Genomic DNA, 16058 nt, shown 5'->3' with positions numbered 1-16058 from the left:
TGGGACATCATTTCAGATTCTGCTGCAGTATCACTTGGGCAGCTTTCCAGAAATAACTTGCATAATCTGTGCTACAGGGAGAAGGAAGTCGGTGTGTGACTCTCCGCGGTGTCAGGATTAGATGTCAGTCTCCGAAGAGGAAAGGCCGTTCCAGGGTGCAGTTTTGCAGTCCTGATTTAGCAGGCAGGTATTATATAGAAACGGGGATGCTGTCCCTTGAGATGTTGTCATCTTTACTATAGGATTTCCCTCAATAGGGGTTTATCTTGCATCGGAGAACATGTTGCTTTGATGTAGAATAACAAAGTAAGGGCTAAAAATAACACAAAAAGAATTTGGCCATAACGTAGCTGACCAAAGCTAGTGTTGTCCTGAGGAGAGTGAATAGGCTGAAGCCAGTTAAGAGTCAGTGGGCCAAAGCTAGTGCCGTCCTGAGGAGGGTGAGTAGGCTGAAGCCTGTTAAGGGTCAGTAGACCAAAGCAAGGGCTAAAAATAACACAAAAATAATTTGGCCGTAACATAGCTGACGAAAGCTAGTGTCGTCCTGAGGAGAGTGAGTAGGCCAAAGCCTATTAGAGTCCGTAGACTAAAGCTAGTGTCATCCTGAGGAGAGTGAGTAGGCTGAAGCCAGTTAAGAGTCACTGGGCCAAAGCTAGTATCATCCTGAGGAGGGTGAGTAGGCTGAAGCCTGTTAAGAGTCAGTGGGCCAAAGCTAGTGTCGTCCTGTGGAGAGTGAGTAGGCTGAAGCCAGTTAAGAGTCAGTAGACCAAAGCTAGTGCCATCCTGAGGAGGGTGAGTAGGCTGAAGCCTGTTAAGAGTCAGTGGGCCAAAGCTAGTGTCGTCCTGTGGAGAGTAAGTAGGCTGAAGCCTGTTAAGAGTCAGTAGACCAAAGCTCGTGTCGTCCTGAGGAGAGTGAGTAGGCCAAAGCCTATTAGAGTCCGTGGACCAAAGCTCGTGTCGTCCTGAGGAGAGTGAGTAGGCCAAAGCTACTCTGTATTTGTTTATGTTTGTGTTATGGAAACCTAGTTCTTGTAAATAGTGCAACCATATTATTGTACTACAAAGAAAAGTCTCCTGTGGAAGAGATAACTTTGGTCTGTGTGTTTTTGTTCTTTTTATCACTTTGGGCTCCTAGTGCTGGATCACGCTCCTGATAAGTTACTCTGATATACATTTATGAGGAGGGTCTTTTGTTAATAAATCCGGTAGTGTTGCAACCCAGAGCAGAAAACGAGACCATGAGATAACAATCCACCACACTTGACTGTGGGGAAAAAACAGTCCCTTTTTATTAATGAAAAATGGTTACAAAATAGAAGAAAATGCAAAGTCAAAAAGCCACAGTAAAATTCAGCAGTTAAGAATATTCATGAACTAGATCAAAATCCAAAAGCAACACTGTAACAACCTGGAACCTGTTAGCAATCCACTAACAGTACTTGGAGCACTAGAAGCCTCTTGGGATGTAGGCCACGGGAATCAGGAAATATGCCAAGGTAATGCCTTAGTCTAAATGATGCCTGATCTAACGAGGCAACCCGGCGAGAGGCACTTAAAACTGAAGAAACTGTTTCGTGACACGCCTCCAGGCTTTGAAGCCTGTGTTTCCTTTTCCCTTAATCTGCTTGACCTTCGCAGACTCTGCGATTCACTCCTGTTTTTCCAAATCTGTCCTTTTCTATCCTCATTAAGGAAGCCAGGTGTTAGCTCCTCTGAAGAGCTATCACCGCTTGGCTCTGCAACATTCTCATCAGAATGTGTAGTTTCACTTTCCAAGCCACTGACCTCAGAATCAACATTTTCATTACCATCAGGGAAAAATGCATGTTCAGTAGCATCAGGACATACAATCAGAGAATCAGGTTCAGGTTCACACGTAGGCTGAATCCCAACAGGTGCTTTGATGTTGCTTTTTGGGGGGTTGGACTGGATGACCCATGCAGTCCCATCCAATTGGATGATTCTAAGTAATCCTTGATGGCAGATGAAAGGAAAAATTGGCCCTTGTGGGATCTTCCAACACTTTAGTGTTTGGCTCAAAGAGCACGAACCCAATTCCTTCTCCAGAGTAACCTTTGTTCTCTCCAGTCAGCCATACTCTGGTCTCAACTAAAATCTATATTGTTATGCTTGCTTTCTCAGCAGATTTCCCCCAGCAATATGGCTGCCTCATCCACACCCCGATGCAACTCCACCTCCATGGAGAGCTCCTCAATTAAAAAGGTGAGTATATTATTTTTGCTTAGACGCTTATTTCCTTCAAAAAGTAACATATTTCTGGGCAAGAGCTGTTTGCGGAAACATCGGTGTTGCTCTTTGCGTCTTTAATTTCATATTTCTGGGAAGCGCAGAGGAGAAGCCCAAGAGCCAGGCATCTTTGTTTAAAGAGAGTCATGTCAATCTGTTGAAGTAGAGGGATGAGATTTGCCTCGTGACACCTTTTGGACTCATAACTCTCTTTTAGTCTCACGATGCCAGGGCTCTGCCATATTCAGGTAGAGATCGACCAAACAAACTCCCAGTTGGTGTTAAATAATTTATTTAAAGCAGCACTTACTTTGTGGCTGTTTTAATAGTCCAAAACATAAAGATGGCACTCTGCCACAGGATAGAAAACAAAAACCAGCAGCAAACACTGTTGCAGGTTCAAGATAACACCGTAGTCAAAAGGTCCAGTCCAGTCGTCAAATGCCAAGAGTTCAGTGAGCAAAGTCCAGGGATCAAGAGTCTATACCGTAGTCAAAAGCCAATCCAGAGATTCAAGGTCCCAGGGTGTTGCAACTCAGAGTAAGCTTCCAAACACTGCCAAACACCACCACACAAGAGCTGTAGTTTTATATTTTACTAGCTTGGGGACCCGGCGGTGCCCGGGTTATTTGAGAAGGCATTGTTTGTTTTGTGAAGTTTGGTATTATCAGTTTGGTAATGTGTAATGCGATTTGTTAGGGGAAAAAACAGTCTTTCTTTTTTGTTTTTTTAATGAATGCTCCCATTAGAAAATGTATAAGGATGTGGGTGAACTACAATTTCCAGAATCATGGGTCAGTCATTCCCAAACCCTGCCATTACTTTAAGTTGGCCATGTTGGATCTGTGTGCCAAGTTTGGTCCAGATCCGACAGCAGCTGGGTTCAGTGATATTTAGGTAAGGGTGAACTACAACTCCCAGATTCCCAGGGCAATGACCCCAAGCTCAGCCAGTATGCACAATTGGCCATGTTGGATCTGTGTGCCAAGTTTGGTCCAGATCTATCATTGGCTGAGTTCACTGTTCTCTGGATAAGGGTGAACTACAACTCTCAAGGTAATCACCCCTAAACTCTGCGAGTATGGACAACTGCCCATGGTGAGTCTGCATGCCAAGTGAGTTCCAGGTCCATCATTAGTGCAGTTCAGAGTGCTCTTAGATTGCAGGTGAACTATGCATCCCAGTCCCTACAACTCCTATAAATCATTGTGAATTCTCTCCAGACCTCCCCAATATGTTCAGTTGCTGATCAATTCCTCTGCTGTGTGCTATAGGAAAGGGTTGGAACAGGATAAGGAGGAAGCAGTGGGTGGGGTCATGCAAATGAAGAGAGAAAGGAACACTGGGATGTGCTTGCTATAACCTGCAATGTCCTTCGAGAGAGTGACTTGCTGTCTTCTCAGCACTGGAAACAATAGCCTGTTTATGGAGGATGGAGACTGTCTGAGTGAACAGACACCTGGGCCACATATACAGATTTTCATTTTTATTTGTATAGATTGAGGAGAAAATCCAAGTCTAAATAAAGAGTAAGCATTGCAAAATTCCAAGGATTAAGGTTAAAAGCAGAATATAGTTCCAAAGATCTTTAGGTAAAAACAGGAGACATAATCCTATTGGCAAAGTTCAAACCAGAGTCCCAGATACAAGCAATGAAACAATTGCCCCATGAATCACCATGCAAGAAATCCTAAGCGTACTGCTTTCCAGGCTAAGGTTATTCCATGAAGCTTGCAGGTTAGTAAGCTACGTTGAACTGACGCTTTCACAGAGTATCCAGGAGGCCTAGATACCTTTCTAACATCAAAACATTAGGCTCCCAGCATCATAAAAGCATTGTGGTGACCTTTCACCGAGCTAGCCTCCCGTTTGTTTGCCAGACACGAACACCTCCTGACCCAGAGATTAAAGCGAGCTTCTCAGGTCAAGTCACTATCTACATTTTCGGTATCATTGTGGGAAGGCACCTGCTTGCTATCTCCTTCGTTAAAATTCCTTTGTGGTGAAAACAGCTGTGTTGACAATGCACTGTCTGTGAGAGCCTCAGAAGCAGGCTCAGAGATTTTAGGCACAGACAAAGAGCCAGGAAGCTGAAACCCAACAGGAATCTGAAACCCATCATCCTCATCGTCAGAAAATAGCTCAGCCACAACACAGGTTTTCAAGAGTGCAGGAGACAGGATACATGACATTTAGCACAATTGGCTCAAAAACCACTGCCTAAACAATATTGATGGGATATCCAAGCCTCCGTTATGAATGCTGCATTAGAGAGTTATTATAGTGGGATAATATCAAGGATAGTTTTGATGGTGTGGTGAATGAATTAGAACCAGACATCCTGAGGAGTGAGGTTGAATGGGCCTTGAGAAGCATTGCTAACAACAAGGCAGCAGGAGACGACGGGATCCCAGCTGAACTGTTTAAAATCTTGAAAGATGATGCTATCAAGGTGATGCATGCCATATGCCAGCAAATATGGAAAACACAAGAGAGACCAGATTGCCAATATCCGCTGGATAATGGAGAAAGGCAGGGAATTTCAGAAAAACATCTATTTCTGCTTCATTGACTACTCTAAAGCCTTTGACTACGTGGATCATCATAAATGGTGGCAAGTTCTTGGTGGGATGGGCATACCAAGCCCCCTTCCCTCTCTCCTGAGGAATCTGTACAAGGAAAGGCGTCCGGCAAGGCTGCATCCTCTCACCCAACCTTTTTAACGTGTATGCAGAACACATCATGTGAGGATGTGCATGGATTGATGAATGCAAGGCTGGGGTGGAAATGGCTGGGAGAAACATTAACAACCTCAGATATGCAGATGACACCACTCTGATGGCCGAAAGCGAGGAGGACCTGAGGAGCCTTCTTCTAATCAAGGTGAAAGAAGAAAGCGCAAAAGCCGGGTTGCAGCTAAACGTCAAAAAAACCAAGATTATGGCAACAAGGATGATTGACAACTGGGAAATAGAGGGAGAAAACGTGGAGGCCGTGACAGGGTTTGTATTTCTAGGTGGGAAGATGAGTGCAGATGCAGACTGTGGCCAGGAAATCAGAAGACGCTTCCTTCTTGGGAGGAGAGCAAGGTCCAGTCTCGATAAAATAGTCAAGAGTAGAGACATCAGACTGGCAACCAAGATCCATTGCCTAGTCCAAGCCATGGTCTTCCCTGTAGTCACATCTACGGATGTGAGAGCTGGACCTTCGGGAAGGCTGAGCGAAGGAAGAGAGAGGCTTTTGAGCTGTGGTGCTGGAGGAAAGTGCTGAGAGTGCCTTGGACCGCGAGAAGATCCAACCAGTCCATCCTCCAGGAAAGAAAGCCCGGCTGCTCACTGGAGGGAAGGATAGTAGAGGCCAAGATGAAGTCCTTTGAATGCCACATCATGAGGAGACAGCAAAGCCTGGAGAAGGCAATTATGCTGAGGAAAGTGGAAGGAAAAAGGAAGAGGGGCCGACCAAGGGCAAGATGGAGGGATGGCATCCTTGAAGCGACTGGACTGACCTTGAAGGAGCTGGGGGTGGTGACGGCCGACAGGGAGCTCTGTCGTGGGCTGGTCCATGAGGTCACGAAGAGTCGGAGACCACTGAATGAATGAACAACAACAACAACATAGTGGGATCAATTGGAATAGGATGCTGCTAATTGTGACACTGATCAGTGTAATTGCACCACGATGTTGTGTCATTTCCACCTTGTCCTTGATCTAACTGGATGATAAGCTTAACACGTATGAAGTTTTACATGTTTTATATGAGCCTTCCTTTTTAAATTGTTTTTTCCTCGCTAGCCTTTGAAAGATGGACCGAACTGGGAACACAACGAAGAAATACCTCGTCTGCCGGGGGAAACACGAGTCACAGGTAAAAAGAAAGCGCATTTTGCTCCCGGAGCAGGTTTACATGTGCTGGAACAACAATAGATAAATGCTGGAAAACACCAGGATCTTTCCTGCAAAATTATTGACACATTTATTTATTTATTATTCAACAAAATAAATAAATAAATGTTGGAAAACACCAGGATCTTTCCTGCAAAATTATTGGCAGATTTATTTATTTATTATTCAACAAAATAAATAAATAAATAAATGTGGGAAAACACCGGGATCTTTCCTGCAAAATTATTGACACATTTATTTATTTATTATACAATAAATAAATACATAAATAAATAAATGTTGGAAAACACCAGGATCCTTCCTGCAAAATTATTGACACATTTATTTATTTATTATATAATAAATAAATAAATGTCAAAAAACACCGGAACCTTTCCTGCAAAATTGTTGACACATTTATTTATTTATTTATTTATTATATAGTAAATAAATAAATAAAAATGTAATGTTCGTTTGTGGGATTAGCATAACTCAAAAACCACTGAACGAATTGACACAAAATTTGGACACAAGGCAGCTATCAGGCCAACGAGTGACCATCATTCAGAAAAACACTGAAAAACACAGAAGAAGGGACTTAAAAAGCAAAAATAATAATAACATTATAACACATGCGCAAAGCACATACAAACACACACGAAACTCATACACAGACAGGGCCATAGCAACGCGTGGCAGGAGATGGCTGGTATATAAATAAAAATATAAGGTTGGGGTAGAAATGCATGTAATAAATAAATATAATATAATATAGGTTAACAACTATACGCGTTTACCAACAGTTAGTAGAGGCTTGGAAGGTTGCTATTTCCAACAAGAACAGCCCACTTGACATCTCCTTACCTGTGTAGGGATGGAGGAGGAGGAGGAAATCTTGGATGGATTGCCATGTGTTTATTGTCCAACTGTTGTTCCTTCCTCAGACAAAGAGGTCATCTACATGTGTCCCTTCAACGGTCCTGTCAAAGGAAGAGTCTACATCACAAACTACAGGCTCTACCTGAGAAGCGTGGAATCGGTAAATACTCTCTAGTCGTACCCTAAGGTGTGGAGCAATTTCTCACGGTGGCTCCTCCGCCGAAAGTGACTGCACTCCATTTGCAACCATTGCTCTTGTCTCAGACCTGTAATTATATTACCCCGTTTGGCCCATTTGGCTTCGGCGTTCTATTCAAACACCTTCAAAGCTTTCTGTGGACGTAGGAAGAAGGGGGAGAAAAGGGAATAGAAAAGGGGGGAAGGAAGGGAAGAGGAAAAGAAGGAAGGAAAGAAGAAAGGGAAGAAAGGAGAGAAAGGGAGGGAAAGAAAAGTGGGGAGGAAGGGAAGAGGAAGAGAAGGAAGGAAGGAGAGAAGGAAAGTAGAAAAGGAAAGAAGGAGAGAAAGGGAGGAAAAGAAAAGTGGGGAGGAAGAGAAGAGGAAGAGAAGGAAGGAAGGAGAGAAAGGGAGGGAAAGAAAAGTGGGGAGGAAAGGCAGAGGAAGAGAAGGAAGGAAAGAAGAAAGGGAAGGAAGAAAAGGGAGGGAAAGAAAAGTGGGAAGGGAAGAGAAGGAAGGAAGGAGAGAAGAAGAAAGGGAAGGAAGAAGAGAGAGGGAAAGAAAAGTGGGGAGGAAGAGAAGGAAAGAAGAAAGGGAAGGAAGAAGAGAGAGGGAAAGAAAAGTGGGGAGGAAGAGAAGAGGAAGAGAAGGAAAGAAGAAAGGGAAGGAAGAAGAGAGAGGGAAAGAAAAGTGGGGAGGAAGAGAAGAGGAAGAGAAGGAAGGAGAGAAGAAAGGAAAGGAAGGAGAGAAAGGGGGGAAAGAAAAGTGGGGAGGAAGGGAAGAGGAAAAGAAGGAAGGAAAAAAGAAAGGGAAGGAAGAAGACAAAGGGAGGGAAAGAAAAGTGGGAAGGGAAGAGAAAGAAGGAAGGAGAGAAGGAAAGAAAGGGAAGGAAGAAGAGAGAGGGAAAGAAAAGCGGGGAGGAAGAGAAGGGGAAGAGAAGGAAGGAAGGAGAGAAGGAAAGAAGAAAGGGAAGGAAGAAGAGAGAGGGAAAGAAAAGTGGGGAGGAAGAGAAGAGGAAGGGAAGGAAGGAGAGAAGGAAGAAGAAAGGGAAGAAGAGAAAGGGAGGGAAAGAAAAGTGGGGAGGAAGAGGAAGAGAAGGAAGGAAGGAGAGAAGAAAAGAGAAAAGGGAAGGAAGGAGAGAAAGGGAGGGAAAGAAAAGTGGGGAGGAAGGGAAGAGGAAGGAAAGAGGGAAGGAAGGTTGGCCACAACGTGTGGCGAGTACAGCTAGTAACATAATTAAACTTTATTTCTCGACCGCTCTCTCTCCCCAAAGGGACTCCGGGCAGTTTACAGACACAAAACAAAAGGCAAACATTCAATGCCACAAATGAATGCAAACATATCAAAATAATAATAATAATAATAATAATAATAATAATAATAATAATAACAACAACAACAACTTTTTTATACCGCGCCAACCATCTCCCGATGGTTGGACAAGCCCAAAATTACAATTAAAACACAAAAGATTAAAAAACGTCAGATAAAATACAAACACTCACAATTATAAACAACATCAAAACAATATGGCTGGAAAAAAAGAACATAGCTGGAGTGCAAACTCATTGAGTGCAATACATTCTGGAAGGAGTGCAAGAAAACTGCAACAGTCAAATGGGGGGGGGGGGAGGCTGGAAATACTGTCAACAGCGTGTCAGCATCAAAATAATACAAGATAATGCCCAGACTTGCAGTGTGTTTATGCGTGCGGAATAATCCGTTTGCTCCTTTCCCCCCCGATCAGGATCCTGTGGTGATATTAGATGTTCCTTTGGGTGCTATTTCAAGGATTGAGAAAATGGGAGGCGCATCGAGCAGAGGAGAGAATTCATACGGATTGGATATTACTTGCAAGGTAACAATAGATCAACAGTCTTTCCCAATCGCCACACGTGTGAAGTGAGGGAGAGAGACTATTTCATCTTTAAAAACCTCTTTGCTGCCTTATACTGATTCAGTTTCTCCTTTTATATTGGCTGGGACTTTCTGTGTTCTGTTAAACCTTTGTACTTTATATCGCAGGCAATGAAACACTCTTGTGTATAACAAAGTAACACATTTTATTTATAACTTCTGGCTCCAACGCTTGTGGTTACATTTGTGTTTTTTTGCAATCTTGAGGCGTACAGTCAGTATCATTTACTTGGTTAACTTTTCTGAATAAACTATCAATGTTTCACATTCACAAACATGTTACTTGCTTTACACACTCTTGGCTGAATTATATTCTGACTAAAACAACACTAGCCTTCTTTATGTTCCTTAAAACTCGAGCTCTATTTAACTAATTGCTTCTCTATATCAGAAGTCTCTATATCAGTCTCTATATCAGAAGTCACTCTAACTGCCTCTTTCAGAACCTTGGCTCCGCCTCTTTGGGATGTTCAGCTCTGCTCTCCCCAACTGTCATTTTGGCCTAGCAGCCCCTCCAAATCCTGGGCCTACACCAATCTGAATATGACCAATCGCCTTCACATATGCAAATGAATCCTATCTCTGCTGTTGCTACCTTGTCTGTGCCTATTCTTCCCTATTTGCCATATGTAAACATAGAGCTATACACCAAAACATTAACATAGAGTAGCAATTTCACTACAACGTGTTTTATGCTCTTGCTCGGATAAGCATGGAAAACAAACTTGCCCTAAATGACAAGTAATAATGTATTATGGAGTCCCTGGTGGCGCAGTGGGTTAAAGTGCTGAGCTGCTGAACTTGCTGACCGAAAGGTTGCAGATTCGAATCCGAGGAGCGGGGTGAGCTCCCGCTGTTAACCCCAGCTTCTGACAACCTGCCAATAGGTATTTATTTATTTATTTATTTGCTCCATTTATATACTGCTTTTCTCAGCCTTTGGGCGACTCAACGCGGTTAACAATGGCAAAATTCAATGCTCAAAACATCATAAAAACAGTTACAAACAATTGAAAACAATAGCATAAGAAACAATCAATTAAACATCAATATAACATCTCATTAGCATCTCATAGGTAGAATCAAAATCCAATCTCATCATCCATTGTTAACGTTCTGGTGGGAAAGTAACGACGCTCCATGCAGCCATGCTGACCACATGACCTTGGAGGTGTCCATGGACAACGCCAGCTCTTCAGCTTAGAGATGAGCACCAGTGTCAGACACAACTGGACTTAATGTCAAGGGGAAACCTTTGCCTACCTTACCTACTGTATTGCAATATTTGTTTTGAATGTGCATCCTGTGTGTAACCCTGCAAGGGCTTTCAAGGCATCTCTTGGTGTGTCTTCATTTGAGAAAGCAATAGTTTATATCTGGGAAATGCTTTTGTTTTGCCTGTCAGATTGCTTGGGATGTTTCTGTTGGCTTGGTTTTGTAAAATGTATATTCTGTCATCCAAATTTTAGGATATGAGAAACCTACGCTTTGCATTGAAGCAAGAAGGCCACAGCAGAAGAGATATATTTGAGCTCCTGACCAAATACGCTTTCCCACAGTCACATAACTTGGTGAGTTTGTTTTGCTGGACTGTATTCCTGGTGACGGTATTGACACATCACTTGGTGAGTTTGTTTTGCTGTGGACTTTGCCATTCTGATCCCCAACAACAACAACAACAAAGAATATGGACAAAACAAACAGCAAATTTGAAAACGATGGCAACACTTTCCTTTATTTCTCTCTATGGCAGTGAGTGCGTACTTAGAAATAAAGTGGGTACTCATTGCCACAGAAGGGCTAAAAAGTCATACCGTCCAGGAAGCGTTCTAGGTGAATCATAGAATCCTAGAACCCCAGAGTTGGAACCCTCCTGGGCCATCATCCAGTCCAACCCAAAGGAATGGTAGAAGGAATGGTAGAAGGATTATGAGAACGGTAGGAATGGTAGAAGGAGAAGGAATGGTAGAAGGATTATGAGAACGGAATCTGATTTTACTGAGGCGTTGATGACCACGTTGTTTTGTCTTGTATTGTCTGTCGTGTATGTTGTGTTTTAATCTAATTTTTATTGTTATATAAATTGCATTGTAAACCGCATTGAGTCGCCGAGTTAGGCTGAAAAATGCGGTATAAAAATAAAGCAAATAAATAAATAAATAACCCCATTCTGCCAAGAAGCAGGAATATTGCATTCAAAGCACCCTGACAGATGGCCATCCGGCCTCTGTTTCAAAGCTTCCAAAGAAGGAGCCTCCACCACAGTCCCTCTGGGGCAGAGAGTTCCACTGCTGAACGGCTCTCACAGTCAGGAAGTTCTTCCTCATGTTCAGGTGGAATCTCCTTTCTTGTAGTTTGAAGCCATTGTTCCTTTGCGTCCTAGTCTCCAGGGAAGCAGAAAACAAGCTTGCTCCCTCCTCCCTGTGGCTTCCTCTCACATATTTATACATGGCCCTCATTCTGTCTCCTCTCAGCCTTTTTTTCTTCTCGCTAAACATGCCCAGCTCCTTAAGCCGCTCCTCATAGGGCTTGTTCTCCAGACCCCTGATCATTTGAGTTGCCCTCCTCTGGGCACATTCCAGCTTAGAGTCAACATCTCTCTTGAATTGTGGTGCCCAGAATTGGACACAATATTCCAGGTAGAATTGGACACAATATTGAAGTTTGTGTTCAGAGATGAGTAACTGAAGTGGGTCTACAGCATGCATGGGCAAACTTCAGCCTTCCTCCAAGTGTTTTGGATGTCAACTCCCACCATTCCTGACAGTCTCAGGCCCCTTCCTTTTCCCCGTCAGCCGCTTAAGTCACACACTCAGAGAAAGAGTAAACCTCTGAACAAACCTTACCAACAGACTGCTCTGATAGATTCACCATAAGTCCGAAATGACTTTAACGCAGTGAAGGCTGGGTAGATGCGGGGAATGATGCCGTGGATGGAGCGTGTCTGGATTTCAGGAAGGCCTTCTTTGACAAGGTCCCCCGTGACCTTCTGGCAAGGAAACCAGTCCAATGTGGGCGAGGCAGAACTACGGTGAGGTGGATCTGGAATTGGTTAAATGGATGAACCCAGAGGGTGATTCTCCCCAAGGCTTCCTCCTCTTCAACCTGGAAAGAAGTGACAAGTGGAGGGCCATCCGCAGAGTTCCGTCCTGGGCCCGGTCCTGCTCAGGATCTCCATTCATGACTTCTTAGATGAAGGGCGAGAAGGCAGGATCATCAAGTTTGCAGACGGGACCAAATTGGGAGGGAGAGCCAAGACTCCAGAGGACAAGAGCAGGACTCAAAGGGATCTTGACAGATTAGAGAGATGAAGGGCCAAAACGAACACAATGAAGTTCAACAGGGACAAATGCAAGAGACTCCACTTAGGCAGGAAAAACGAAATGCAAAGAGACAGAATGGGGGACAATGAGGCCAGGCTTGAGTGCAGGATGTGTGGAAAAGACCTTGGAGTCCTCGTGGGGAGGAAGGTGAACATAAGCCAGGAATGTGATGTGGGGGCAAAAAAAGCCAATGGGATTTTGGCCTGCATCAAGAGGAGCCTAGTGTCTAGATCCAGGGAAGTCCTGCTCCCTATAAAGACTCCTTTATGCTATTTGGGCAGGGGGTCAAACAATCCCACCGCTGCCACCAAATTATAAAGATATGCTCTTGATGGCCGTCTGGGCAGGGGGTAAAGCAATCCCACTGCTGGCCCTCCTTCAATAAGGAATTGACACCACTTTGGCTCTTAGACAACACTTGAGGGGATGTCTCTTTATTTAAACCTTCGCTGCCACCATAAGTATAAATGAACAGGAACCCTCTAGCTGGTAAAAATAGTAAAAGGCTTCTTAGACCACCATGTACTGTGTCTTTTACAAGGGTTTCTTTGAAGGGAAACAGGTTGAGGTTGAATAAAATGAAAAGGAACTAAATCCACAAAGGGCACGTGACTCAGGCTTAAGTTTTAAAAATAACAAGGAAAGTTTATTGAAGTAAAAATTACAGAATGAAGAGAATGCAGTTTCATAAGCTTGGCTGTTACAATTTAAAGTGTTCTTGTTCTTAAAAGCGTAACGGTTGCATGAGAGAATGGTTCTATCTTTGTTACAGTTCCTATACAAAACCCAGCTATTTCTTCTCTAGAATAGCTGTAACCAGTCTGCCACAGCCTACCTTGCTGTGCAAACTACAGGCAAGCTGCCTATTCCTAACAGGAACTCCTAAAAGCCTTCTATAATCTTGCTCCCACTCTAACATCAACCAGAACTGAACTGAACTGACAAAATAAGCTTCTCTCTTTCCCTCCAACAGTCTAACTCCGCCCCCCCCTTTCACAAACCAATCCTGGCTGTTTCAGGACTGGCCCAGGCCTAGGCCACTCCCCCTCTCTGAACTGGAGCTTTTCCCTAAACTAAGATGGCTCCTGCAGCTCTCTGCCAGGCCTTCTAAGCTGAAACTAACTAGCCTGTCTCTTCCTAGGCCCTGCCACCCCGGCTGGCAAGGTAAGGGATCTTCACACTCCCCATCCTCTTTTCCGCTTTGGTTAGACCACTTTACCTGGAATATTGTGTCCAATTCTGGGCACCACAATTCAAGAGAGATATTGACTCTAAGCTGGAATGTGTCCAGAGGAGGGCGACTCAAATGATCAAGGGTCTGGAGAACAAGCCCTATGAGGAGCGGCTTAAGGAGCTGGGCATGTTTAGCCTGAAGAAGAGAAGGCTGAGAGGAGACATGATAGCCATGTATAAATACATGAGAGGAAGCCACAGGGAGGAGGAGGGAGCAAGCCTCCTTTCTGCTTCCTTGGAGACTAGGACGCAGTGGTACGATGACTTCAAACTACAAGAGAGGAGATTCCACCTGAACATGAGGAAGAACTTCCTGACTGTGAGAGCCGTTCAGCAGTGGAACTCTCTGCCTCGGAGTGTGGTGGAGGCTCCTTCTTTGGAAGCTTTTAAGAGGAGGCTGGATGCCCATCTGTCAGGGGTGCTTTGAATGCAATATTCCTGCTTCTTGGCAGAATGGGGTTGGACTGGATGAGGGCCCAGGAGGTCTCTTCCAACTCTAGGATTCTATTATTATTATTATTATTATTATTATTATTATTATTATTATTAAACAGAGGCTGGATGTCCATCTGTCAGGGGTGCTTTGAATGCAATATTCCTGCTTCTTGGCAGAATGAGGTTGGACTGGATGGCCCATCAGGTCTCTTCCAACTCTTTGATTCTAGGATTCTATGAGGCTGGATGGCCATCTGTCAGGGGTGCTTTGAATGCAATTTTCCTGCTTCTTGGCAGAATGGGGTTGGACTGGATGATGGCCCAGGAGGTCTCTCCCAGCTCTTTGATTCTATGATTCACCTAGAACGCTTCCTGGACGCTATGACTTTTTAGCCCTTCTATGGCAATGAGTACCCACTTTATTTCTAAGTATGCACTCACTGCCATAGAGAGAAATAAAGGAAAGTGTTGCCATCGTTTTCAAATTTGCTGTTTGTTTTGTCCGTTTCCTTTGTTTTTGGTGCTTTTAAAGAGAGGCTGGATGGCCATCTGTCAGGGGTGATTTGAATGCAATATTCCTGCTTCTTGGCAGAATGGGGTTGGACTGGATGATGGCCCAGGAGGTCTCTTCCAACTCTTTGATTCTATGAGGCTGGATGGCCATCTGTCAGGGGTGATTTGCAATATTCCTGCTTCTTGGCAGAATGGGGCTGGACTGGATGATGGCCCAGGAGGGCTCTTCCAACTCTAGGATTCTATGATTCTATGAAAGAAAAAGAGAAGGGAAGGTAGGAAGAAAAGGGGTAGAGAAGGAAGGAGAAAGGGAAAGGAAAAAAGAAGGAAGGATGGAGAGAAAGACAGGAGGAGGGAAGGTTGGCCACAGCATACTAGCAGGTATCGGTAGTATGCTCTAAAGATGCCCAGTTAGTGCCGTTTGGCATCCTTTCACGCCTCCCTTTTCAGGAGCAGCAGGAGATCTTTCTAGTAACGTTTGCCAAGTGCCTCTGTTCTTCCTGGAATACTCTCCTTTGCATTCAGTTCACCTCATTTTCACCCTGGCTTGCTAGTTCTTCATGCAAAGCAGGCATCATTGAAATGCTGGGAATTGGGAGAGAGAGGGCTCTTTTAGATTTGCAACAAGGATCTAAGCTGAGGAAGGTCTACTGTGCTTCTGCCTCCCAGCTCTTCCAGGTCCAATTGTATTTGCAAACGTTAGTATGATTATGCATTGTCGAAGGCTTTCACGGCTGGAATCACTGGGTTGTTGTAGGTTTTTTGAGGCTATATAGCCATGTTTTAGAGGCATACTCTCCTGACGTTTCGCCTGCATCTATGGCAAGCATGTCAGAGATAGACGATGCCCAGCGGAAGGAATGCTGGATCAGCAGACACTGAGTTGCAAAATAAGGACGCTGCAGGCTTTGAGTTACAAAAGAAACTAAGTTTACTAAGCACATTCAACAGATACGTCTTACTACAGCGAGCTACAATTCAGGAACGAGTCAAAACGAAAGTCTCTTCACATCTGCTTATCTTCTCTTGCTGAGACTGGTTACTCCCTTCTGTTCCCAGCAAGAGCAAACCTTATCTTACTTTTCTCAAGTTCACTCAATCACAGCCTCAAAGTGTAAACATTCTGCACAGCATTTCTAATTCACAGTAGCATCCATCTTGGCAATACATAGAAGCACATTTAAAACACATACATAATTAATCCTGAAAAAGCATCCTCAGAGTTTGCCATAGATGCAGGCGAAACGTCAGGAGAGAATGCCTCTAAAACATGGCCATATAGCCCCAAAAAACCTACAACAACCCAGTTAGTGTGATTCATGTTTAACGTTAACCACTGTGGACTCCCGGAGTCGTTCTAGCTTAGATTGCAAATGTGGAGAAAGGGTTGGTTCTGCTCTGACTTGGGGACGTGAGTGCCAGGTTTAAATATTGGAAAGGACGTGCCATTGAGGAG

At 44.0% G+C, this 16058-nt stretch overlaps 1 protein-coding gene across 5 annotated transcripts in view; it reads left to right on the top strand.

Moving 5' to 3' along the window:
* MTM1 (myotubularin 1) overlaps positions 1 to 16058 on the top strand; it is a 70691-nt gene that overhangs the window by 13831 nt on the left and 40802 nt on the right. For 3 of the 5 annotated variants that reach the window (XM_067471699.1, XM_067471696.1, XM_067471700.1), the window contains exons 2-6: positions 2143 to 2223; positions 6039 to 6111; positions 7073 to 7167; positions 8929 to 9039; positions 10568 to 10669. In XM_067471699.1, the coding sequence (XP_067327800.1) occupies positions 2161 to 2223; positions 6039 to 6111; positions 7073 to 7167; positions 8929 to 9039; positions 10568 to 10669 (444 nt within the window). In that variant the 5' untranslated portion in view covers positions 2143 to 2160. The remainder of the gene's footprint in view (positions 1 to 2142; positions 2224 to 6038; positions 6112 to 7072; positions 7168 to 8928; positions 9040 to 10567; positions 10670 to 16058) is intronic. The other 2 variants (XM_067471697.1, XM_067471698.1) reach the window with 1 other exon arrangement.

The sequence above is a fragment of the Anolis sagrei genome, chromosome 10, assembly GCF_037176765.1.
Source record: "Anolis sagrei isolate rAnoSag1 chromosome 10, rAnoSag1.mat, whole genome shotgun sequence".
Lineage (NCBI taxonomy): Eukaryota > Metazoa > Chordata > Lepidosauria > Squamata > Dactyloidae > Anolis > Anolis sagrei.
Note: the sequence above shows the minus strand (reverse complement) of the source record. Positions and strands in the feature narration are given on the sequence as shown.